Source organism: Meleagris gallopavo, chromosome 11 (assembly GCF_000146605.3).
Source record: "Meleagris gallopavo isolate NT-WF06-2002-E0010 breed Aviagen turkey brand Nicholas breeding stock chromosome 11, Turkey_5.1, whole genome shotgun sequence".
Taxonomy (NCBI): Eukaryota; Metazoa; Chordata; class Aves; order Galliformes; family Phasianidae; genus Meleagris; species Meleagris gallopavo.
Genome location: NC_015021.2, coordinates 19,546,782 through 19,573,631, shown reverse-complemented (window position 1 = coordinate 19,573,631; position 26,850 = coordinate 19,546,782). Strand labels below are relative to the sequence as shown.

The 26,850-nt window shown below is 38.8% G+C and overlaps 2 protein-coding genes across 6 annotated transcripts; one reads left to right on the top strand and one right to left on the bottom strand.

Moving 5' to 3' along the window:
• Nucleotides 1-6: 6 nt before the first annotated feature.
• Nucleotides 7-3,355, top strand: GPR160 (G protein-coupled receptor 160). Its single transcript, XM_010716934.3, has 2 exons — nucleotides 7-458; nucleotides 1,022-3,355. The coding sequence occupies exon 2, from the start codon at nucleotides 1,076-1,078 to the stop codon at nucleotides 2,093-2,095; it is 1,020 nt and encodes a 339-aa protein (XP_010715236.1). The 5' UTR covers nucleotides 7-458; nucleotides 1,022-1,075; the 3' UTR covers nucleotides 2,096-3,355.
• Nucleotides 3,356-8,816: 5,461 nt separating this feature from the next.
• PHC3 (polyhomeotic homolog 3) lies at nucleotides 8,817-26,664 on the bottom strand. Of its 5 annotated transcripts, XR_794823.3 has the most exons (12): nucleotides 26,394-26,658; nucleotides 25,096-25,194; nucleotides 24,281-24,521; nucleotides 22,127-23,004; nucleotides 21,540-21,690; nucleotides 21,031-21,284; nucleotides 20,111-20,267; nucleotides 16,073-16,187; nucleotides 14,654-14,804; nucleotides 14,331-14,562; nucleotides 14,065-14,169; nucleotides 11,039-11,120 (listed from the first exon to the last, which is right to left on the bottom strand). XR_794823.3 is itself a non-coding variant. In XM_010716931.3 (11 exons), exons 1-11 carry the CDS (start codon nucleotides 26,460-26,462, stop codon nucleotides 10,966-10,968), a joined length of 2,502 nt encoding a protein of 833 aa, XP_010715233.1. In that variant the 5' UTR covers nucleotides 26,463-26,654; the 3' UTR covers nucleotides 8,817-10,965. The 5 variants fall into 5 exon arrangements, 4 of the variants coding, with proteins under 4 accessions (XP_010715233.1, XP_010715234.1, XP_019474697.1 ...); XM_010716931.3 differs by lacking the exon at nucleotides 14,065-14,169 and having other exon boundaries at nucleotides 8,817-11,120; nucleotides 26,394-26,654; XM_010716932.3 differs by lacking the exon at nucleotides 11,039-11,120 and having other exon boundaries at nucleotides 11,127-14,169.
• Nucleotides 26,665-26,850: the final 186 nt, after the last annotated feature.

Genomic DNA, 26,850 nt, shown 5'->3' with positions numbered 1-26,850 from the left:
GGCGGCTGCGAGCAGCTGAGCGCCGGGCCCGCTGTCTGCCTGCGGGAGGGCGGGCGGCTCTCGGGCCGCTCCGCGCCGTGTGATCGCTGTGCGGGGACGCACATCCATCACTTTCCATCACTTTTACCCGAGCGAGAAGGCAGAAGTTTTGGGCGCCTTATTGCAGATAAGGGGTAAAGGAGAAAACAAGCAAAGCCGCAGAACAGCAGAGCGAAAAGGGAAAAGAGTGCTTTGCTTTCGTCTGCGGTTGTAAGAGCTGTAGAAACACCAGCCTCGCCCTCCTCTCTTTGCTGAAGAAACAGAAGGCGGCACGCCTAGTTTTTGCTAATATGCTGCCGTCCTGCTTGTGACTGTCCTGCCTTCCCTGCCTCCTTGCATTCATATAGAGAATTTACAAATGGAAAGCGCTGTTACAAGAAAACTTCTGCCAACTTGCAGGGGAAAAGCAGCAATGGGAGGTGTGTAGTGCTCTAGCACCACGCTGCTGCAGGGGTGCACAGAAAGCCCCAACCAAGTCACAGCTTGTTTACATTGGATCGGCACAGTTGTTAGATTTTAACGACCAAAATAAGGATGCGTTGGTTTGCTGCCTTTCTGCCTGTGGGATATTCCCACAGTCTCAGTTCCATGTGGATTCTATGAGCGTAACAAACCGGGGGACCACAATGTAACACACCCCATGTGTTGCACAATTTCTATCCTGTGTGGTTATGAAGGAGCTGTGAAATATCCAGAAAGACCGTCATGCTTCCTATGGGGAAGAAACACCATCAACCTCATTGCAAAACCTTTCATTAGGAAAGTAGCTAGAAAAATAAGTTTACACTGATCCTTTAACTCCCAAGAGAATATAATTTGAGGAATATTAGGCACTTCTTGACAATTTAATCATTTGAAGCTTTTTACCCTTATTTGAGGAAGCTGGAGAATTCAGGTGTAGCTTTAGTAGTTGCGATACGGAACAACACGCTGGAAGAGCTGCTCCAGAAATGAATGTCTACAAACATTTTTTTCTTTCCAGATATGAAGCACCGTGCCCCGTGATACTTATTGTGCTGCTGCTTACCGTTGGAGGATGGCTGCTCTACTCTGTGAGAATTGCTCTAGCCGGTACCACCAGCCCCAGCTCAACCAGCCGCTGGAGATCAGCTGCATGCTGCTTCTGGTCATGTTTGGAAAAGTGTGCCTGGATTTCTTCATGCTGCAAGTTAAGCACAAGAAAGTGAAAGTTAGTTTTATGGGATATTTTTGTCTCTCTCTGGCACTTGTTGATTTCATACTGTTGCTGAATATTGCTGTCATCCTCTACTTCGAGGACTTTGCACTCTGGGGTGTCAGATTTACCAAGTACCACATCTGCCTGTTTACTCAGATCATTTCTCTTACTTACGGTACTTTGCATTACCCGGTGTATCTCGTGGCAGGTCTGGATTATTACATGACTATAACCCAAACCTCTCAATTCCCCCAAAGAGGTCAAAGATTATTTTACATTTTTGTTGTGGTTTTTATATGGATCTCAGTTTTTTTTTGTATTCTGAAAGTTCCTGCCATCTATGAAGAACTAGAAATTCGGAACCATTTCTCTCCTTATCAGTGTCCCCTCTACATCAGCGTGCAGAGCTACTCGGTCTCAGTTGCCATGCTGGTTCTCATAGGCATGGCCCTCGTGGTTTGCTGGAAGGAAATGATCACCATGCTGCTGTCCATGAGGGTAGCCTCCTTTGCCAGCCAGCCCGTCCTGATGTTCTCCTATGTGTCAGACAACAACAGCACTTGTTTCAAGCGGCAGCTTCTGACCAGACTCCTCATCTGTTTTCTTGGTACTTGGGCACCTTTTGTTCTTCTCCAGTTTATCATCTTGTTTCTTGGTGCTTGGATTCCAGCCTACATGGAGATGAACGTCCCTTGGCTGTACTTCATCAACAGCTTTCTTATTGCAGTAGCATACTGGTGTCGATGTCACGATGTGGAATTGACAGAGGAGATGTGGTCTACAGATCCATTTGTCAGCTGGAAATTCTGCTTTATGCCATTTAACAATGAAAACACAGAGACAGCTGAAAAGCCAGGCACAGTAATTGTAATCTGTTAACGAGATGCTGACTGAAAGGACTGCTATGGCTGTGTGTACTTTGATGTTCTGTGACACGTCCTTACAGATAATACAAGGAAGCATCTCCAGATCTACAATCCACGGGGAGAAAATCCAACATTCATGAGTACAGTAAGGAATAGTGCACCAGAATGCGGGACACTGCACACTTCTACACTGGGCTTTATTTCCATTTCAGAGTATTTAAGAGAAGACCACTATTTACATAAAATAGGTTCTTAGTTAAAGCTGGTGTTTATTACTACAATTTTACAATTGTTTTAAATTGAATGATCTCAGGTTTTACAGTATAAAATACATCAGCCCTTAATAGGCTGAAGCTTTTTATTATCAGTTACATTGAGGTGACCTACTGTCAAGTTCAAACTGCTGTGGTTTTCGTCGTCGTTTTTTTGAAGTGTATTTTCTTGTTAAACATTTTGTTAGTTTAAGTTTTTTAGCATGGTTAATGAGGAATACGTTGTTTTAGTTATTTCTGTAGGAGGTATAGCTTTAAACTTTGTTTATGGAAACTTCTGCAAGATGTATGCTGTCACAACTACGAGAAAGGCAGTGTTTCATTATTTCCTTGTTACTGTTCCTCTAAGGTATGTAAATGCACATTAAAAACTATTTAATTACAGTCACAGCAATAAGAGCTTTAATGCAAAACAAATACAAACATGTTTAATATGAGCAGTTGGACTAGACCCCCTATGCTAAGCAGATGCATCTACTCTTAGAAGGTGACGTGAGTACATGCCAAAGGGTAAAGGATGGGTTGGACTAGAATAGAATCTACGTTGGAGCCAAAAGCACACTGACATTAAAGTAGTTAAATTTGCTAAAGTGTGCCTACTGCAGTAAGGGAAAGCCTGTTCAGACTTCCAAACTATTTCATTAGTTTTCAAGTTCTTACAGCTTCAGGAAGCTCTTAAATTTACAGGGGATAGATAAATAAGTGATCCACAACCCAAGCAGACAAATGGAAGTAGTATTTATTTCTGAAGCACTGAACTCACAGTACAATATTGTACTGAAGTAGAAACTATATAAGTAAATTATGTTGTAGGTTGGTTAATCATTCACTCAGATTCACAGGGAACAATGGTATCACACAAGAATACTAAAGAAAAATCTGCAGATAACCAAAGGTGCAATTACAAGCAAATTTAAGCAGCATAATATAAGGTGCTTTGTTTCAGCATTTGTATAATCAGTTTAAACATTAACAGACAGATTAAAGAAATCTCACTTCTACTGGTGATAACAAATGGGAGAATCTAAAATTCATTCACGTGCTAATTGGTAATAAGAAAGTGCTTTAAAAAATGATTCACAAGGTGAAGATCATCTGTTTTTACATAGTTCACTGTGCTCTTCAACTGCAGAATTTGATTTTGGGGCTACCAATTACATTATTACGTATTAATTATAGACAAGATTTAATTGCAGGATTTAGTGATACATCAGCAATACATGTGCTAGAATTTATTATAAAACAATATTCTAGTATATCACTCCATGATAGGAATTCACAATCAAATATCATCTATTAAAGCTTATATTTCTGCAATGTATCAAAGTCCAATTTTCATTTTACTGCTTTACCCCACACAGTGCTTCTTGCACCATTCACTAGGGATCAGCTTCTTTGAGGTTTCAGTATCCAGAAGGACAGCATTTTTAAAGCAGCAGAAAATGGTTTCTGGAAAATCCATTAAAAAGGCCATAAAAAAAAACAAACAACAGTAAAGGATAAAAACCTTTAAAGTTTTAAAACTAGTGTAATAAGAGGCAGCAATGTTTGCAACAAACAAAGTTTGAGGAGTTTGGCATTATGAAGTGTTTCATCATTTATGCAGGATGATGTATCTGGAGGAAATTCTATTTCCACCTTAGAAGTAGGGAAGCATGTAAAATAAAACAGCTTTACGGAATCATTCCCTGCCCCCAGTTCCCAGTCACTTCTAGCTAGAGTTTGACATGCTTTAGGATAACGTATGTCTTAAGAGATCTTTCAGGTTTTACATTAACCTGACACCCACTGAGAGGGACTTGACAAAATACCAACAAAACCTAGTTCCAAATGTAGCAATGCGCCAGGCATTTCAGAAGGTCTTGAAGTAACTTATTTGTACCAACTCAGCCAGCAAAGGAAAATATCTCATTTTAAATTCACTTAATCTTGCCTTCATCTGGTTTTATTTCAATAACGTACATTTCAGATCCCTTTTGTGTGGTTAGTCTCACCCTTCTGATTCACTAATGCAGACAGAACTGGAATTGCAAGAAGCTGGGTAAGGTTCAGACGTATTTATCAGATTCTCAACTTGTAATTAACGTTTACACATTCTCATCTATTCTGATGCTGCAGAGTTCCCTCAGTTGCTGCACTGCCTCTAAAGCCATTTAAAGTTTTTAAGACTGTGTTTTTACAGGGAAACCACAACACGCAGGCAAATCAGTTATTGATGTACTGATGTTACATAAATGAGTTACCATAGAACTCTCTTCCAGACTCTTTGAGAGAAAAAGTCGAAGAGGATCAATCTGCAGGCTGTCATTTATAGCTACCACATAAGTAACAGCAGCACTACGGGTCTACACAGAGCCCAGCTGTGGTGTCTAAGCCTACTGACAAGTAACTGACTTAAAACAGATGAATAGCATCTCATTTTAAGCCCATTTTTATCTTTGACATTTTGTGCAGGGAAATACCTGATCCAGTTGTGATCTCATCCTATTATCCTCCTAACAGCCTCTTTTCCACTCTCGGTGCACTTCCTTTTATCTGGTGCTTCTGGGAAGTCTGAACACTGGACCTTGAGTCAAGCAATATAACCAAACACCATTACTCTGCAGAACAGGATTACAGTTTCACTGCAAGCCTGAAAGAGGAGAAGCTATGTTAGGAAGGTGCTAAGACCTGAAATAATATGAATGATAGACAACCACTAAACTCTATACGTTACTACCTGTGTCGTGACAGCAACTAGTGACTTTATAACACACAGACATTTTACTCTCCTTTGATTCTTACAGGATTATATAAAATTAGTGATAACAGTGGGTAAAGTATTAACACTTCGTGAGAAACTTCTGTACTTTCCTCATACCAGAGCCCCTTAAAAATCAATGTTGATTTTAGTGAGCTGTTCTATCTTTTAATGAAATTATTTGGCACTTATCAATAAAACGATCTTTACACGTCTCTCCTGATCAGCACTGGTTTGCTAAGACCACAAAGCACAGAGAATGCTTGAAAGGGAAGCTGGCTTTGCAGAATGTTTCACTGTTGTTTTTTTTTCAACCATACACTTTGCAAAAAAAAAACAACCAAAAAACACAAACTACCAGAGGATGTTAACATTCCAGTTGCTAAAACACTGACCAGGTAGTGGAGGAGAGCACAAGTGCTCCCACACACGGACAGGGCTTCACCCACAGAACAGCTGTGTCATAAATTACTTGTATTTGTGCTTCTAGTGCAGTTCCATTACCATAAGGACACTCTCCTTCAGAATCCACAAGCAACAACTTCAAGCCTCTCAACAACCCTATGTAAAAAGTGCTTTTTACACTTTTACACAACTAAAGTACCCCTTAAATATTACGTCCAACTCAAATATTGCATTCAAAGCAGTATTTGTGATCACCACTCTACAAATGTACATTTGTGCTCAAATTATAGTTAGATGGAAAAAGCTCAGAGAGCACCCTTCTAGACCCTTGCCTTAGATCAATGGCTGCAAAAGTCACACTGTAAGCCTACTACATATCTCCTACCACAACAATATTCACACCTTTAATTTTTTTTTTTTCTGTCCTTAGCTGTAAGAGACCAGTTAGCAAAAGATATAACCTCCAAGTGGACAAGTATCTGTGCATAAGGTGTAACAGAGGTTACACAAACCTACACAGCAGCTTAGGGTGGGCCTTCAATATATGCAGAAGTGCTGACCACAAGACCCAGGAGACAAGCATGACACAAAATCCTCCAGCCAATACAGCCGAGACCCAAAAGTGCAAGAAGCACATTCACAGATCTATGAATGGAGAAGAAATGGCACATGAAAGAGCTCCATGTTTAGCTCTGTCCATCCCTGGTCCACCCAGCATTAACAGAAGCAGTGTATTTAAAACAGAACACATTAATGTGACTGCTTCTGTCCACCTCTAGTAAACTAAGTTTGGGAAAAAATAAAAGCATTCTAAAAGGATTCTTTTGCAGAGTCATTATCTGCATCCTAGAACAACTGACAAGAACCAGAAATCTGGTTAGATGACTCTATATCTAAATGTATGCTAACTCTCTCTGCCTACTGGTAAGAAAAAATAACCCTGCAAGCTTTTATATACATGATTTTAACATGAATAGCCTCAATCAAATCAGCACAACTACTTGTATTATAAATTATGTGGATGCTTATTTATTTGTAAAACTCAGACTCACAGCTCAGCTGTCACTGCATTCTTTGATGGCCTACAGCTATACAGTTGTTAATGTGTAAGAAATCTCTTACGCTGTTATCGAGCTGTTTCTGCACTGAGATTGTGATGAGAGCAGTCATCTGTAACAGGCAGCAAGTGGAACAGTATGTCATGCAGCAGCATGCTACAAGGTCTCCATACTACACAAACTTCTGCTCAAACTACAGTTAAGCAACACCTGAACATTTCTTTACAGCTAAGATCAAGATAAAGAAGCAATCCAAGGCTATTATAAATCTGCTCAAATACTTATTTGTTCACATTTCTTTTCTTTCGTCCCCACATCTGCTGTTATGAAGGTCTCCTGTGCTATCCAAAAGGCTGGATTCTGAATTGTGGCTTATTCAAGAAGTTATTAGAGAAAAAAATTATATTTGCAGGGAAGAAATGAGGAAATGGATGCTTGCAGGACATCAGCTTGAGTGATCATACTGACTGAAGTGTAACAAAGGTTTTACCTTCCACCTTTTCTGAAAAAAATGACAAGGATTAATGAATATAATGGATTTACTATTTAAAAACTCTCATTCTTGTGATCCAATCCAACCGAGTTTAAATTGACAAGATGATTTTTTTAATTCTCCGTAAAAGCAAGGTGATAAAATCTTACAAATATGCCAAACGTGAGGCACGAGCCACGTTTGCTGGGAGAAATTGGCAGTTCATTGGCAAGCCTCAATGTGAACAAGCAGCAGCCTTAAGCTCCCAGGGCACTCAGTCACTGGAGGTGGCTGAGCTTCCTCTCTGGAGCACTTTGTTCCTATTACAAAGCAGGGCTGCTGAGTGATAGGAGCCAGATGACACGGGGCAATCTGCAAACCCATTCCAACCATCCAGGTGCATTTCTTTAAAGCACAAAATACATTTTGAATCTGAGACAAGCAATTGTTGTAATTCTATTGGGAGAAATCTTGATAGTCAGGTTCAGTTCAGTGCTCTGAGAAAGCTGCCCTGAGCTACTGCTGCACTTTCAATTACCAAGTAAAGTAGGATGGAAGCTGATGCAGAAAAAGGGAAAAAGCCACCCAACACATCTCCATTTCAAGCTAAGATCCTACAGCAACCTGCATTCATTTCTACAGGAACTGAAATATAGCAGGGATTACTGTGAGACACAGCCCACAGCAGCAATCTGAACACAGAACACAAAGTCCCATGAAATACAACAAATGAAAAGGATTTATAGCATACACATCCGTGTGATGGGAGCACCTTAAATCAGTTACAATCAGCAAGACTTTCTCTTCTGAAAGTGGGGTGAACTTAATTTGTGGGGAAAGCTATGCAAAATGGTATCACAAGCCTGGGAAAATCTCTGACCTGAACAGAAACAGAAGCAATTGGTATGCAAAGTTGTTCTGGAGGAATATTACTCCAAGTATTTTATTGTTCTTTTGAGTAAATTCCAAAGTTTCTGAAATAGACTTTAGTTGCACTTGAAAATTTTTGTGTACAGGCATGATTTTTTAAAAACAGGCTTTAATGGCACAGCAATACTGGCAAACTCTAATATGGGTGCTGCTCTATCAGGGTAGGTTATTACAGCTGTATCTGATTTGAAGTCCTAAGTAATGTGAAAACAGTTGAACAAAAAACCTTCCAATATGCACAAGGCCCACATCCTTAGCTGCATTCATGAATACTTAAAGCATAACTCATTATCTGTGGCTCTCCCAAAACCACAGAGAACGTAGTGCACCAGAAGAACCAGAGCAGACGTGCATTCATCATGTCTGCAATGGGTTCCTGGCATCTGTCAGTGATTAGCAAGAGTTGTGCACAAACACGAGCTGCAGTTCTCCTGGAAGCTGCCTCATAAAACAAAAATTAAAACAATCGTGGAATTCTCATGCACATAACACTGATTAACTGCAGGTTTAAATAAGACTCACAACATAAGTCCACATTTTTAAATATGCCTTTAGCTATTATCAGTTCACACTCAAGTACACCTACTTTTTACATTGCCAAATAACAGTACAATCAGAAGACAGGTTAAAAGTTAGCCAGTGACATTTTTATATAAAAATAATAAAACTTTTAGACAGAAGCCAAAAGATAAATATCTAAAGATATCTTCAGTCTTCAATTAGCTCATTAAAACAGAACATATTCTTTCAAACTTATGTTACAAATATGCTACATGGCGTATCTTACAGAAATGCTACAAATGAGAACCTACTGCCTCCATCATTTGAGAATCTTTCAAAGGAACACTGCCAAACACTGAACCTTCACAATTAAGTTTATTTGACAACAGTAACTGAAGACAGAAAAAAAACCTCAGACAAATTAGAAAGTGCTTAGCAACTTCCCTCCAAAACAAACCCAGACATCAGTTAATTCTCCAAAGCCTTTAGTGCCATTTGGATTAGGGCTCTCACCATAAATTAGCATGTAACAGCAATGGGTTGTCCTAACTTGGAGTTTCAGTGGTTGATAAAAATTAATAACATCCACTATCAGAAAGCTCAGGGGATTGTAATGAAAAGAATCGATTCTAACATTGATCTCTGAAACATAATGGGAGAAGGTCTCTTAAAAGAACGAAAAAATATCTGATTAAAGGAAAACAAAGCACAACTTTTTCTGCAATCCTAATGGACTCTTTAAGGTCATCAGTTCCATACTACACATATTAGTCTAACTGTCACAAACCTTCCTTTCAGCCAGTGTAAGTGCATTCACCCCTTTTGATCTAGGTCAGCAGTTCTCAAATTTTAGATCAATTTTTCTTTTCAGGAATATTTAGGGAAATATTTAGGCAGACCCTACACACTCATGTATTATGCATCAATTTGCATAAAATATAAAATACATAATTTGCAGACACATACACATATTCCAATATATACACAATAACTCTATCAGCACACACACCCTTCCTTCCCTCTAGGAGAGCTTAGGGAGCTAGGCCTGTACATAAGGGGAGTGGAGCTGCAAGAGGAAAGGAACACAAGGTGCAAAGTTTCTCTAAGAGCTTCTTTACACAGGGAATGGGAAGCAAAGATTGAGAAGGTGCTGCTGCCTCAGAGCCCATCTCTGAGGGTGTCAGTAAGTGGGGAAACATTGTTCCACACAAAACACAAGAGAGTGAAGAAAGGGAGACACTGATCCCACTGCCTGGGTCTGCAGCATTCAAGCAAAAATCTCCTGCCAGAAGCACAAACAGAGCCCTAGAGATTTCTCCCAGCGCTGCCTAGAAGGGGCACATTCCTCCTGCTCACCTACAGCTCTAGGCTTCTTCCACTGCCATGGCAGCTGCTCCTACACAGAGTTCCTCATCATGTTCCTTCCTCAGGCTACTGCAAGCCCAGCTCACACTAGTCAGTGGACAAAGAGGTGCTTGGAAGCTTCCAGTGAGGCAATGGGAATGCACTACAAGGAAAGACAAGTTAGAAGATGAAATGGTAACAGGAAAAAGAGGCTGTGAGCTATGCCATCCCTTCTCTCTACCTCCAGTCTTTATGGTAGACTTCTCTCAGCATAAGTTGGAGCCAGAACTAACTAAACCACTCATGCTTAGGCACTGGGAACCTGAGTGTTCTCACACCAGGATCTGCATTTGAGAACTGCTGGTCTAGTTTAACTAGCAGCATGCAGAACTAGAAGCCTAACATCTTAATGCCCTCTTAGTGCACAGCAGCTTACAAGAAGTAAAATAATATATGTGCTTCAGTTAGCTCTGGCAAGAGTGTAATGCCATTGCATTTCAGTAGCCTGATAATTAGGACTTTAATGAGAGCCTACATGGCTTATAGTATTCCCAAACAAAGAAAATACTACAGTGGCAGAGATGAAGGTAAGTCTATACAAGGAAAACAGGCTGCCAACCTACTCCATACAAATAATTTGCCCAAGACTAAAAGAAATTCAGAGAGCACAACTAAATGCATAGCATTTTACCATTATTAGTGCTTCCACAGGGTCTGTGGACTCTTCTGTTATTTCAGTCCAAAAACTGCTGTATGTGGGAAAAGTCGTAATTGACATACAGCAAGAAAATGTAAATGGTGTTTAGGTTATGAGGGTGCTGGGGTGTTGATCTTAAACTTACAAGTACATACTGGGGAATATTTAAAAGAATATTAACAGAATATTTCACTTCATGTTTTCCCATGAACTCCCAATTTAACTCAATGCATTATTTGGGCTTTACCATGAACTTATTAATTGCTGGAACCTGCAAAGGACTACATGATATCATCAGCAGAATATTTTCTTTTTTTTTTCCCCCCCCTCTCAAGTCTGTTGGGGGAAAACCCCAGATGTTCAACAAAACATCACAGTAACACTCATGCCATGCTGAAGTCACTGGCATATTACTGCTGGTTTAATCACAGAGTAACTGTTGCTTAAACCTCCACGTTCACCCCCTACGATTCTTTCAATGAATTGATACGTGCACAGATTTTTAACGCAGGTCCAAGCTTAATATTCATTGCACTCATAAGGTGATCCTCCTTCAACAAGAGGAGAGCTTGTCCATCAATCTCTTGTGCTCTAAATTCATCCGCAATATCTTGACAACCTAAAGGGAACAGAAAAAGAATTGCTGGGTTAGAAATGTGCATTCCTAGACAAAGGTGACTGTCCATACTTGAGCTTTACAGATACACAATTCCCAGAGCTTACCTCTTTACCTTGTGGGACCCACAGTATATGAAGGAGTTCCATAACAACGAGAACTTCTAAGATAATACGAAAGTCATACTTACTACAGTATCTAATTACACCATAACTACTTATGAATTACTTACTGGAAAGTTCAAGTCCTAGCACAGACAATTTTCTCATTTCATTAAGAAAACAGTTCCCATGGTCTTGCAATCAGAAGAAACAGATGATATCACAAAAACAGCCACCATTCACATGGATTTGTTCAAACAATAAAAAGATGAGCTTATTCTACTGTTAGCTACATCTCAAAGAGAAAATTCACTTACCTACATTTTCCAAAAGATGCTAACTCCATTAAGATAAACAAACAGTTTTGATTTGCAGGCTTTAGCACAACTATCTCACTAGCACATTTATCAATAGTTCATTTGTCATCAAGCACAACTTTTAAGTTGGTTGGATTTTTTCTTTAAATGGTAAACTCCTTCTGGACACAAAATAACCTGGGCTCAGACTACTGAGGCCTACAACACAATAAATGGAGCTGGACTGGACTGCTCAAATGAGCTGAAGGCTCCTTTCCATTGAACAACACCATGGAAACAAAAAGTTGCTCAAGAGCTGCCTTTTCTGCACCTCTGTTAAACAGGCAAACATCTAAATGTCAGTAAGAGCACTCATCATCCATTCTTTATTTGAAGCTTCACTCGCCACAGCCACACATTTCCTGGTTTCAGTACCTTCATGTTTCTCAGTCCAATGGTTCTTCCACACGTCTCAAGCCTTTCATAGATTTTAGTTTAGGCTCCACTTTCCATTCCTTTTTTCAGTTATTTCTCAACAAAGGCATTTTGGTTTTCTTCTTTGTTGTTTTTTGGGGTTTTTCTTCAGCATTTTTTGGAAGAACTTTTTCACCCCAGACAAGAGCAAACATTATAAAGGTTTGCTGACAATTCACAAAGCCTGTGTAGGCCAAGTATTTCCTGTGATAGGTATTGTGGTTTGTCTAACATGAGACTAGAGCACGGTGATTGTCAGGGCACACCACTTACAAGAGAAGCGTTTATATTTAGAAACAAAAATCGTCCTAAAAGACAGAACATTCGTTTTTGAGGCCTTGTTTTTCTTTTTAAACAGGACTTGCTTTATGCACTTGCTTTTCTTTAAAAACCCACAACCTTTCCTCAAAGTCACTTTGGAAAAACAAAAGATGGAAGTTGAATGGACTTCAGTATCCCCTCCAATCAGACCTGGCTGTTTTTGCAATTAGTTGTGCAGTTACTTAAGAAAGGGGAGACATGGAAGAGAACATTAACCTTGCAACTACAGAAAGAAGGAAGGAGCTGCTCTGCTGGGGCTTAGACTGCTGCTGGCCCTTTCACGGAGAGGACGTAACAGTAGAACCGCCCTGCTATCTACATTCTTCCAAGACTCCAGAGGCATTCAGAATTCTGATGAGGACACTTGATGCTACAGCTCGAACTCAGCTTACAGACTGAAAACAAGCAGGAAATTAAAATGGATGTCCCTAACATTTCTGAAATAGAGAAGCTGACAGAATAAAACTCCCAAGTGCCAAAATACAAATGTAGCTATGCAACAGAAAAATTCTGACAGGCTGTGAATATTTTAATTTTTTTTTCTAAAGAGGAACTTGGTCTTAATGTGGATAGAAATTAGTAACTAATAATTTTTCATTGTGTACATAAAAAAATCAAGTGTTGAAATTCAATGATTAACTCATTTGCAAAACAAATAGAAAATATTCAGCAGTTGACAAAACATTCTATAAGTAATTGTTTCAAAATAGAAACCACATTTTAAGGATAATATTTTTGTTTTCATGCTTGCAAATGAATTGTGTTTATAACGTGTTACATTTTTAAGACACAAACAATCCTTTATTCTTTTGTAGAACCTGGGATCAGGGGGTTCTGGAGTTAACTGGAGTTTCCATAGTATAAAACCAGTAAAATACAGACAGCAGCAATGTCGTCATATTCCAGTAACACCAGTAAAACACAGAAATACATTGCCTTAAACCTAAGGAACTTCACTTGTTTCTCAGACATCACAAAAGTTCCCAGATGCAGATAACATACCTTAACTATAATTTATAAACCATCAGAAGAAAGGTTGATTTAAAACATCTCTAATTCAATTTTTTGTGTGACCTATGTTAAAAAAAATTAGCTGGCCATACACATGCATGTGTTTCAGCAAATAAGGGTACACTTCTTTCAGGTTATTAGCCTAATGGATACACAGCAAAATGGTTCAACATTCCAGAAAATAGTAGAAAATTAGGAAGAAGTCTAAGCTAGGTTTCAATGTTTAGACATGCGAGTTATATGGGTAAACAACAAAGATTCTCAGATGACTGTTATTATGGAGACCTGTCTTGTCTTCTGGAAGGGTTACAATATCTGATCAGATGGAATGGCATTCCTGGGAAAGGCTGGGGTGTAAAACTTCAAAGCTTATGATAATCAGGAAATGATAAACAAACAAATGCCAAATAACCTGAAGATGATAAAAAGACAAGCATGAATACTGAGCTAAGGACGTGTGTAAATAAGGAGAAACAAGATGTTTTTCTGAGACTCAGATACTACTTTTTTTGTCTTTTATCATAAGAGTATATAACCTATATAGGGATTCTCCATTTCAGCAAAACAAAACAAAATTAAGCTTTATCGAAGAAACCTGGTTATTCCTTTGTAGTGATTTGTATCACGATAAGCCTTTCAAATTTTTCACAGGTCTTCCTTCTTGCTTCTTCTGAATAAGCAGTAAGGAGGGAAGTGAAGAAATAAACATAAAGGGGAAGAAGCATGTCTGATCTCTCTACTGACCTCTTGAGAAAAATCAGACTGAAGGGAAGAACACCTCTAGTCTGTCTCCATCAGCTGGGGTGCAACAGCAGAAGTGGGACTAGTTCTATCAACACGGGATTTGTGCTGAAGGAACAAGCAAGAGGAAACAAATCACATTCCAGTCTCTATCACCAACTAACGAGTACACTCGTGCTGTTACCATACCACCTCCTCCTCAGAGCGATGCTAAAAAACCAGGAGATTTACTGTTAAAAATCTGCAACAAGTAACTGCACATTACATACCAGGCAAAGAATGTATAAAGGCCCAAACTTCATCAACAGTCCATACCGAAGGGTCTGACTGCACCACTGGTAACAAGTTAATGCTGTCTGGCATTTTCCTAATTCTTAGCTCCCTTAGTTCACGTTCTCTCTCTCTCTCACTCTGTCTTCTCAGACGGGTGGTCATCGCAGTTGGAACAGCATCTTCATGAGAAGCCATATCTTCCTCTGCAGACGGATAGGTAATTGGAAGCTGGAAAGTACAGTACAGATACACTACACTATTATATCTTATTTGCAATTCCCAAAACAATGCCGTAGTTTTAAGCAAATATTCCACAGACCTGTCTAAGAAAATGATCTCGTGGTGCCCCATCAGGGCCACTCGGTCGACGCCCGCGTCGCCCAAGACTTTGGCTATCTGACTTCCGATTCCAACGACTGGTCTTGTCTGATGCAAACAGCCCAAATTTCTTAGTGCAACTAAGGCTGTGCCTAAAGGAGTAAGATATATTCAATAATGCACTAATAGTTTTTTGGACTGAGTTCAATCGACTTAGCAAGAAAATGACATCGTTGTCTACAGAAATGCTGCCTAATTCTAGACAACAGCAGGCGTCACAAACGTAAGAAAAGGCCATGTGCTCTAACCACTTGTCTTGAAACAAGATCATATAGCTTCCATATCATCCCCGGCAGACACCCATCCTTCCTGTTCTAAAAAAATTCCGTGATAAAAACAGTTTTGCATTTTATCACATACTCAAATTCTACTTCTCTAACACATCCTCTGAGAGCTTAACCCCACATTACATCTTTTGCTTTCATTTTCTCTACCTAGCTGACGGCCAGTCAAATGAAGACAGAGGAAAAAAGCCCCACTCCCTCCTGAATAGAATTTCAATACTAGTCCCAACAACTACCAAAGAAAACATACACAGTTCCACTGCTTAAAATGGGAATGCCTGAGGGAGGATATGAAAAGAGCAGCTGACATAAGAGAAAGGTGGCTTCCAGGCACATCAATACAAAATTAAGAGGCAACTTAAATCTATTACTCAGAGAACTATTCCCCATTTCTAAAACATCTGGGATTAAACACCAGTTCTCCATCTACAACGATGGAAGGATTTACATTCAGATCCTGATTATAACTTGTTTTCACTTGATCTACACAATAAAAAAGTACAGTAACTCAACGAGAAAGAAACCAACATTCATTTGCTTTTGCCAATGACATGAAAGCAGCATCATTTTCAAGAAAGGAGAAGCTTTAGAAAACATTGAATTATTTACATTTATAACTATTACTTTTCTTCTTTACACAAACAATGAATTTTACACCATTACTAAAAACATTTAAGAACATTATTGATAAATGTATTTCAATCACATGAAGTTCAGTGTTTTTCCCCCCACATTGCATAAAACCATAAGAAAGCCCACAAACTAGTGTTCTGTCTCTGACATTGCCAAGCAGCAAAATACATCACAAAGATACAGTGACTTGTGGCCCACAAACCACTGGTAAGTTCCCAAACCTAACCAACCCTTCATAAATATCCATCAGCATTCCTACAAGGCCATCTGCGTTCACTACATCTTCTGAAAGAGCTTCACAATTTACCTGTAAGTTTATCTTCCTGAAATACACTACCATGGTCATTTGTATCTCACATAGTCTGCTGCTTAATTTTTCTACCTAAGACACTATTTGAGTGCTACTCCATTAATCAGATAACAATAAATAACAGATAGAATACCTTTTAGCACAGGATGTAGAACAGAATCGTTTTGATCGTAGAAACTTGTTAGGATATCCCATTTTTCCACAAAATTCACACTTCAGGAGTTCATTTTCAATTTCATCCAGGCCCTCTAAGGAAGGATTGATGCAGAAAGAGATCAGATTTAATGACAAAATTGAGTTCAAATTTTTCTTTTCTTCTGCAGAAATGCAGAAGGTCTAAAAATACATCTAATAATTAAGAACTCTGATTAACAGAAAATTATGCCAAACTACAAAAATCATGAATTTCACTCTCCACAAAAGAGAACTCAAGTAAATTGAACCACAGATTAAGTTATTCAGTGAAGTTAGTCAGCACTGTTTGTTAAACTTCAAACCACCCATGAACAAGTATGCCCTCAGACACATCCATCAATTAAAAAAATCCACACATTACAGCCCTTACAAATTGTTTTAAAAGCGTTTGTTAGGAGAACCACACACTCCAAATTCAAGCTCTCCTGTAATGAAGCGCTGCATTAAACCTGTAAATACTTTGTTTGCATAAGCAACAGCTACAACCAAAAGGAGCACTTACAAAAGCAAATAATGCATTCAGTTTTATCCATTACAAAGATAATGTGCATACAAGAAAGAAAAGGATTATAGCATCTACATCAGTTTAAGATCTGCTGTGACAGGGTATTTTTTTATTATGCAGGTGAGATGAGCAAGTGCTTCTCCTGCTTTCTGGGAAGCGCTCAAACTGCTGAGAGAAGCATTAGTAAAAGGAGACCTAGGAAAGCCCTGAAGTGAGGCATCTGCTGCCTTGCACTGACATGCTGGATGCCTACACCCTCCTCCACTGACAGAGCACAGCTGATACATGCTTTAGAAGAATGCCACCATCTCTGCAAACCGATTTGATTTTTGGCAAGAGAAATAAAAAAAATCAAGTACCACAAACTTGTACCTACGCAATAAGTCAATGAAATACATAATTAGGAGCAAAACTGGCACAAAATGTAACATTTTCATTTAGCTACGTAAGGGAACGGTGTGCCACATGGATGCAATCGTGGACAAAATACATTTGTTTAGAAATTCAGTGAGCAAAACAGATTTCTTCCCCATTTCTCATCTACCTATACCAGTTTCACATAGTTTGCCTTTTGCTATGCATTTTCTACATTTTTATTTTTAATTTTACATAATTAGTTGCAAAAATGCAAACTATCTTTTGTTCAAAACTCATTGATCAGCACTGGGGTCAGCTAATGCAAATGCACATAAGGTTTAAACAAAAGATTTTAACTATGAATTTATAGCATTGCTGTGGCAACAGTAGCTCGCTAACTAGTGAGCTGACAGGGTGACAAACCAAAAAGCACTAGAATGCAACGAAGTTTAAAAGGTTGAAATGATTCTTTGAATAACATATCTGATGTACCAGGATTCAAAAGCATAAATGAAGTAAAAAAAACTCCACCAGCAGTGTCAGACTGAGGGTTATCACACTGCGAGTCTCCACCTCATGCCCCAAGTTAAAATTGGGAACATGTCAAATCTGACCAAGTTTGCAGCCAAAGCTAACTAAAAAGCAGATTTATCCTTCAAATTAATTGCTCTCTCCAAAAAAACCCCACAAACTACATAAGAAAAAGGCTACAGCAGTTTAAAGCAATAACCGATGCTAAAAGCCTTTTCTTTTCTCTAGTAGGAGTACCTACCATGTACACACAATCTAAATCTTTGTTTAGCATCAGAAAATCTCCTCTGCTTGTCTTCTGCAAATGTAGGTACCTCCCAATACTGGGTATCTCCTAACTCATCTAATGAATAACTGCAAATTGGGTACATAAACCTAACATCAACTACCAGGAATGAAAACTGAAAACAGAAACATGAATGCTTGAATAATTCCATGAAACAACACACAAGCTGTCTGGCATCTGACAGACAAAGCAGCATTAATCCTGACAGGTTCTTCAGAACTACTAAAAGCAAAACTGAATTTATATCTACTGTACTAAAGGCACAGCAGCTACTGCAACTGAGCTATGAGTATTCTAAAAGATACAGAAGAACACCCAAAATTTCCCTTGCTCCACATAGGATGAAGCAAAATTAACAGTAATCAAGTAATCAACATAGAATTTACTAAGCTATGTGAGCTAAGAGATTGGCAAGTCTCATTTTGTTTAGAATAGTACAGATCCACTGCACTGTAACACAACCAAAAATGTCAAATGAGGTCATGCAATTTATCTGATGACTTCCCCCACCCTTCCCAAACCTCTTGTGTCCTTTCACACCACTGGACTTGATTCCCAAAGAACTAATTAAATGGAAGCCTCCGTTAGGAGACCAAGCCACCATTCATGTACAGAGAAAAAATAACAAATTTTCAATTAAATGAAACAAAAGTTTAGAAAAAATTTAGTCACACTGCATCCTTGCACTATTAGTATGCCAGATGCTCACTTTCTGAGACTTCACCTGCCATGCCTGTATGAAAAATGAGGTATGGGCCTCAAATTTTGAGCATTTTATATTAAGAAATGAAGACTGTATTAATTGTTTCTTCACTTTTCTACGCAGACATCTTAATTACAACACAATCAAAAGTTACAGAGCAGAGCACTTCAAATATCCTTTACCTAAATTAGGCTGCTACTGCAAAATATTGAGGGCTGCAGACTACACTAGTAAATGCAATCACACAATCTAGGAAATTAATGATTTCTTTTCAGGCATTGTCTCCAGTATTTCTTACTTCTTGCACAGATATGAACGCACGGGAAGACTGCAACCCATTCTTTTTTCAGTGATCAACTTTCAAGCTAAACCAGCTCTTATTAAAATCAGTGCTCCAAACAGTACTCTTCATTTCAAGCAGAAACACACATTGCCAGAGCTGTGAAACAAAGCATCCTCAAGAGTCCAACAGTGCTTATTTAACTTCACTATCAGTAAATATTCCTCTCAGATTTAGAATCCACTGTAAAGCAGAGTTTTTAACTCGTTTTCAATCCTTGCTCAGAAAAGTGTAGATATAAATCATTAGAAAATAATTTACCAGAATCCAATAATCTGAAAGACTGAGTGTTGAGCTGATTTGTTTGCTGAGACAAAAAAATGTAATCAATTTCTTCACTGTGCTTCAGTACCGTTTACCAAGGCAAGAAGCACAGTACCTAACAAACCATCATTGGTATGCCTACCGTTAAAGCTCCCATAAGAAAAACTGTTTTAATTAGGTGAGAATGAATAATGCATGCTGTGGGTGGCAGCTGAAGCATAGCTATGGGAACACCTGCTACTGCTCAGCACACAGCCCTGACTTTTTCAGCCACAGCCCCAACGCAGACCTGTGGCCTCATTTTCCGCATGACAGCAGGAGTAGCAGGCTCAGGATCAGTTCCTTCTTACTCTGCTCACTATGGTTTTGATATAAAAGAAAAATAACTATTTTAAGATAATGAAACTAAGAACTGTATTAATAAATTACAACAAATTTTTAGCAGGTCACCAAAACCAGCCCCTGTGCAAACTCTCAAGATGTGGAAGATACGATACAGAGCTTGCAGAAGAATTCTGGACTTCCTAGTTTTGGAAGAATTTAAACAGTGAAGTAAAAAATAACTTTGCTTTTCTGGGACATTGCATGCTTTAATTTCTGTTCACTATCATTTATGAGGCTGCCTACACTTGGGCTTGAGCACTAATAATGATATAACACTTAAAATACTTAACTGCTGAGTTCTAAAGAAATCCACAATGATGAGCACCTCCGACATTGCATGGGGAACTTGTGTGTTTTAAGCTCATGAGCTGTGTGTGCTAGAGACCACTGTATTCTAGGCAGGACAAGGGCACAGCTTCCTGATGTTCCTGTGTATCCACAGCAACTGCTGTTAGCTGTGTGTAGCTAGTTATAAACATTTTTAAACAGTTTGTGTTAGAGATGGTGTAAAGACCAGAGGAAGATTCCAGATGTAAAGACAAGATGGGTTTCTGTAATAGATACAGACCTAAGGAAAAAAATGGATATTAAACAAAAACTACAAACCTTCTGCAATCATATCCTCTATCTCTGTGTCCGATGAGTTGTCTGCATGTTTTGTATTCTGCAAGTCTGATTCAACACACATAACACTCATGATTTGACCCTCCACTAGCAATCTTTTTTCTGCAGGCTGTTCTACCAGCAAAGATGAACGACTTACCTATTGCAATAAAAGCAAAGCAACAATGGTTAACTGAAGAATGAATAACTGGAAATACTATATGTGAGTTAGCAGTTGTAATTGAGATCAGCACTTTCATTTCTACTCTTTTATCAACGAGTCATCAATACACAGCATCAAAGTTCTACACATCTTTTCTCAAACAAATACAAAGACTCGCCTGCAGAGTTTGCAATTACATTCAACAAAGGAAGAAATATTAAATCTAGAGAAAAGAAGGAACAGGAAAAAAAGATAGATGACATTTGTTAACGAGGCAGAAGATAATATCCTTTAAAAGTGGAGGCTCAGTGCTTTAAAATTGGCCATTAGGGGATTTAAAGTTTTCAACGCTAATTCTGACCAGACATTACTGCTCGGTAAAGGGGTGCTTTATACAAGGAATCATCTCAGAAGTTTAATTTATCACTTAAATTGAGGTGTGTAGGAGACAGACAAGCATAATACAAAGTTACTGTAAATGTTAGACTAAAATCATCCTGGATAGCCTGCTTGTTTCACTTAGTACCTTGCCATCCAGTGATACCAGCAAGCCAAACAGTAGCGCAATTTCTCATTAAATATGTAAGACAAGTCAATTGAAGTGCTGTAAGAAACAAGCTACCAAGCAGAAAAAAGGTCCATGCCAACATTTGGAAAAAATATTCAAAGTTTAATGACCTAAGCATCTAGAAAACCACCTTTAAAAATAGCTCATTTCAAGAATTAGTAGTAAAAAATTCAAAACAACTTTTACACTTACAGGAAATGGTTCCAACCCCTCCTGAATCACAAAGCCTTCAATAACATGAGTCAGGATCTGTGGTTTAACAATAGCCTGTGGAGGTTTGTTTTCTAGACTAGGAATGCTATTGGGCATTGACGTGCTGCTACTCCTCGTTGTTGCAGCTGGAAGCAGAAGAGGTGGTGGCGGGATAGAGGCATGCAAAGGATCAGATGGAGATTTAATTACTGAGGCACTGACTGATGATGCCACTGAAGGTAGTCCTGCGTGCTCTGAAAAACAAAGTATGTGCTATTTTTGTGACTTAGGTCTACGCATACACTCAGAATTACACAAAGAGATACAAACACACCCAGCCCAGTACCCAGAGTCCTGTAACACAGTCTTATCTCTAAGGTTCATAGAGTTACCCTCAAAACCTGATTTTCCTTGATTGACTAGTCCACAACCAAACTGTTCTCATCAACACATCATTTTACTTTAAGTTCTAAGCAAAACAGCTGCCTTAGTTTTACGTTTGTTCTCACCCGACAAAGGCTCTTCTGAATTAAGTGCATCTCCATTCCCCAAGGTTACTGCTGGAGGAGACAAGGTCGGTGGCGTAGGTGTTCTAACCATATTGACACAATCAGACTCTTCAGGCATCTCTTCTTCACATACATTCTCCACTTGGTAAATCTACATTCAAACAAACTATCGCTTTAGAGATATTTCCAGCCTACCTTAATACTTAGAGTCATAAAAATAGTTGTTTTGTTTTTTAATTACTAGTTGAAGTATTAAAATATGCTCATTTAATAAATACTAGTTTTCAATTGCCTATGAGACAAGAAACTCTGTGGGCATCATGATGACAATGGAAAGAAAAATTATTTTGTTAAAAAGAACAGAATTTTAAGAGAGGCATAGGTTCTCCTATCAAATAGATCAGAGAATTTGACTTTTTCCAACAGCAGATATTTATAGTTCCCTGTACTTTAATTTGCACACACCCTTGTAGCTACTTAAAGATTTCTGCAAAATGCAAGCTTTGTAATTTAATGGTAAGCCTGCAAATTGTTCTCCATCTTACACAGAAGTATAATTAAACAGAAGATGGTTTCTGAGCACTTACCACTGGAGTTTCAATTGGTACTGATGGCTGAACTTGAAGATTTACTGCAACAGTCTGTGGTGGTGGAAGAGTTTGAAATGGCAGCTGGACCAAAGCTTCTGCAGCAGGAAGTTCTTCCTCAGAAACCAAAGTGTTTTGAACCAAAACTTGGCCCTGAGATAGAATTTCAGGCTGCACTTGTAAAGACTGTACAGATTGCAACGGCAGTTGTTGTATCTGGGTTGAAGATGTTGACAGCTGTGGAGGAGCTGCAAGAGGGATAGGTGTGGACTGCAAGGCTGAATATTGCTGGTGCGGTGTGGAGGACACTATCTGCTGGCCTGGGGAAACCAAGCTGGGCTGATCCACTGATCCTATGTGTACAGCAGGGGAAGGTGGAAGTGGGAGGTGCGACGGAAGATTAAGTGGCTGTGCAACTGGTCGCACTGGACTGGTAGTAGCTTGCTGAGGGGCAGACTGCTCTGCCTGAAGAGCTGCTGGCACAAGGGAGTTTGCCTGTGACTGGATAAGTGCTTGAGGATGAATAATTATTGTGGGTGACTGACTAGGGGAGTGAGAAGGTGGAGGAGATACCACTACTGACTGCTGAGCTGACTGGGATGGAGTGGGAGATAGTGTTAGAGGTGGAGGATGGATGTGAATAGGTGAGCAGTGAGGCTGCACACTGACAGGAGCTGGAGGAAGACTATGGTTTGGGAGTGGTAGACAGTGCTGTGATGGAGGGGGCTCCTGGCCAGAAGGAGCCTGAAGTGCGATCGGCTGGACTTGCTGCTGCTGCTGCAGTATCAGCTGATGATGGGAAATTTTGGAAGGTGGTGAGTGAAGTGGGATCTGCTGATGTTTTACTAGAGAATGGGGTTGTAATGGAGAATATGAAGCTGTGAGGGGGAAAAAAAAAAGTGACAATTAGCATTCACATCCTTGGGTGCAGAGACCATTATTAAAAAAATGAAAGAAAGGAAGCTTTTACTTTCAACTTTCATGCCCAGCACAACTTTTTCAGACCTTCGGATCCATGTTTAGAGATATCTTATTTGGCAGCAATTACAGCCACATTTTTTACATATATATGTATACATACAACATACTTTCATATAAAGTATCTATACTTTTTTGGCGCTAGTTCTAAGATTATTGCTGATCCAGTCTTTTACATAAGAATTTCATGCAATTTTAAATGGATTTAACCTTTGTTTTGGAAGAGACTGAAATGGAAGAGATACAATCAAAAGGATTTGTTCATAACTGCCAACTTAAATTTTAGGTAATGATACTAAGGCACTCTATACAAAATGGTGAGAGCTCAGCATCAGTCAAAACCAAAATACTTCCCTGAACTTGAAATCACAAACTGAAACCAAGTCTAAAACCAGGGCAACTTCCAGAGATATGACATCACATTTAAGTGAACCACTGACTCACTAGTAATTCCTAAGTGCCTGAGTGCATGCAGACACACATTTTCTCCACATGCCTCTTCTTGCTTTCCCTTTTCCATTTGAGAAATAATTTGCGTCTTTCATTATTTATTCTGCTACTACAAATGGATTTCATTCCATCCAGAAAAACAAGTTCTATAAGTATTAGGGCTCAGTAACTGAACATGTCTTATTTCTCTAGGCAACCCTTATTCTTTCAAAATAAGAATGCTAAAAAGCAAGCATATGGCCTGCACTGCAAATGCACAACTGACCAACTGCATGCTTTTCTCAATTTATTGCTTAATTACGTTTCTGGGGAACTATTACCTATGGATTTTTAAAATTATCTGAAATCTAAAAACAACAACAAAACAAAAACACTGATGACACAAAAGATGACCAACAAAATGCACTTTGGGGAAAACAATCCACATATGCTTTCACTGCTTCATCTTACGTGTGCATACACAGAGACCAGTAACGAGAACTATGTTTGTACTGAGATTCAGCTGTATATTGCAATTGCTGTGTTGCACTTGTACTGTGATTGCAGAACACTGCAGTAACTCCTCTATATCAAAGTCCCATGAAACGTCAGATACCCACAAATAAGCCAATTTAGTATTAAACATTAAAATCTCTTTGCAAAAAACTAAAATACAGAAGGCATTAGACTCCAACCTAACTATAACATACAAACTACTTCAGTTCTACAGCTTCGTTCTCATCCTACCTGGTGCTATTAACTGATGTATGCTCGATGTCCGTGTGACTGGTGTACTCCGACACTCCGGCGCTGGGCTATCACCTTTTCTACTGCTGTCTGAGGATTCTGGTTGGATGCCCTTGGTGCTGGTTACAGGTTTGTTAGCACACAAAGACAACGACTGAGTTTGACTGCTGCTTTTTGGTGGACCGTTCTGTGAACTTGACAATACACCCAACTTCTGACTGCGCAACGTCAAGTTCTGAACCTGAGAAATTAATAAATCATGGAGACAAGCACAGGTAAACATCTGTGATTAAAATAGCAAACAAGAGAACATTCAAACTGGTGTAATTTACTTGGGTTTCCAAAAGGATTCTAAACAAAATCCATTGCTAATAAATTTCAAAGAAACTACTAAGAAAGAAGAGAAGATCTTTAATGAAAACAAAAATTGGACAAGTGTTTGCTTTTCACAGCAGGAGACAGTGAGTAACATTCTGTAAGGAGCTGTGCTGTACCATATGTTTTTCCAGATCACGTATAATTTGAGTAGTGAAATGACAATACTAGTTTAGCTGAAAGCATGAAGTTATTCATCATAATTATCTCTCATCCTTATTACCTCGAGCTGAAATTTTACACCCAGAATCCCAATCTTACATATAATGCAAACACCTCTGAATGCACGGTGACAGTATAGAGAACACAATGTAAATGTACAGAAACAGAATAATTACTAATTTTTGTAGTTCAGTAAAACTTAAGCATAAAGTTTCTTTACTTCCCAGTTTTGGCACACTCAGTTTGGACACACCCTTAAGAAATTTACACAAGCTCACCTGAGCAGCTGCAGACTGACAGGAAGATGAGGAAGATGATGAGACAACAGGAATGTCAGACTGAACAGCAGCCACAGTGGTAGCAGGGGTAAAAATTAGCTGTTAAGCAAGAAAAAATACCAGGTAACAGAATAAAACTTCGAAGATACCTTAAGGAAAAGCAGTGCTGTACTTTTGAAGAGAAATACATGTGTTACACACCACGATGTACAGCTTCTAAGAGTTACTTACTTTTTTTCCTTTAGATGAACCTTATTTACTGCACTATGTTAAGTAAATATAACTTAAAATGAATAATGTAAAATATTTGTTCTACAGATTCAGAAAAGTATCACATAAATTCACGTTTTCAGCTTTTACATAAGAATTTTAAAAAAAGACTTTCCTTCCAATTCTACAAGTGAGTGAAAAAAGGAAAAAAAAGTCAACAGTCACTCAATTCCTACAATATTAAAAAAAGAAAACTTTGAATATCTTTCAATCTCTCGAAATGTGATTTAACAGAGTTATCAACTTTAACTACGCTAGTTAAGTTACACTGCAAGAATCAACCAACCTCAAGTTACTGATTTCAGTATATTAATATGACTAATTGTCATTGATTTCTTTAGCCACAGTATAACAAAGACAAGACTTTGGAAGGCCTCGTGTAGAACTTTGGTAATTCCTATCAAATTTCACACACCGCAGGTAGGGATCAGTTGGTACAAGACTACCTGCAGGTAATATTCAATAAAAAAATAAATAGAATCACTACACAGATTTCTGATGTTGCCCTTTAAGAAACAGAAATGCTACACTGATAGGAAATGAGAAGAATCTCATGATTTTCATAAGAATCTAAGGAGAATCAAAGCTATGCATTCAACTCAAATTCTAGAGAGCATCTTAGTGAAATGCAAGAAAACGAACTCTCGATGTTACCGGCGTGTTGGAAAAAGCCCTGTCCTGAAAACGGATGGACTCCAGCACGTCCCTCTTACACAGGCAGAAAAGAGGCATGTTCTGTTGCTACTTTTCCTACGCTTGATCCATTTAACAATCGTAGTAAGACCAGGCCACATGAGCAGACTTCAAATGGAGAACTAAGCTATAGCAACCTTTCGTTTCTCTGACTTCAGAAGTGTTCCAGAGTTTGATATTCATACATTAGTAACTAAACTCTTAATGCTACCTGAAACTAAAGAAAAATACCAAAGCAATTCCTAGAAACAAAGTAAGAACAGAAACAGTATCGTTTTGGGAGAAAAAACAACCCAAGCCATCCATCAAGCCTAAGGACTGAAACCAAAACCTACCATTTGTGCTCGGAGATACATCTGAGCCTGGCTTGCACTCAGGGTAGGAGAGGTACTCCCTAGCAACATAGTCTGCTGGGTAATACTGCTGCTGGTGGTGTTGGAGGTCTGTGAACGGCTTATTATCTGTGCAGGTGTAGGAGAGGTGGAGAGGTTAATCTAAGGAAACAAAAATATTGCTTCTGTCATGGAAATTCAATCATCCTAGGATTTAAAGCCAGAAAGCCTTTGACAAAAATAGCAGGGTCAGTTGAAAGCTCTGAACTGTAAAGATACCAAGAACATATTGAGCCAAACATCAAAAAAACGTTTCTGGCAAGACTGCACATTTTCATTCTCAAACTAAAAGGAACATTTAGCAGTATATGATAACAAGCATTAATGGTGACGTTACAAAATGAAAAAAATATACCTCACAGAAATACATATTCATACAACACACAGCATAAGCTTGTCT

What these genes read in the sequence shown, in the direction of transcription:
- GPR160 (XM_010716934.3), top strand. Translation starts at nt 1,076, where the DNA reads ATGGCTGCTCTACTCTGTGAGAATTGCTCTAGCCGGTACCACCAGCCC.
- PHC3 (XM_010716931.3), bottom strand. Translation starts at nt 26,462, where the DNA reads ATGTTGCTAGGGAGTACCTCTCCTACCCTGAGTGCAAGCCAGGCTCAG. An exon ending in TACCAATTGAAACTCCAGTG is followed by an intron (nt 21,691 to 22,126) that starts GTAAGTGCTCAG and finishes GTTTGAATGTAG; the next exon opens with ATTTACCAAGTGGAGAATGT. An exon ending in GAGATCATTTTCTTAGACAG is followed by an intron (nt 14,563 to 14,653) that starts GTCTGTGGAATA and finishes TGTACTTTCCAG; the next exon opens with CTTCCAATTACCTATCCGTC.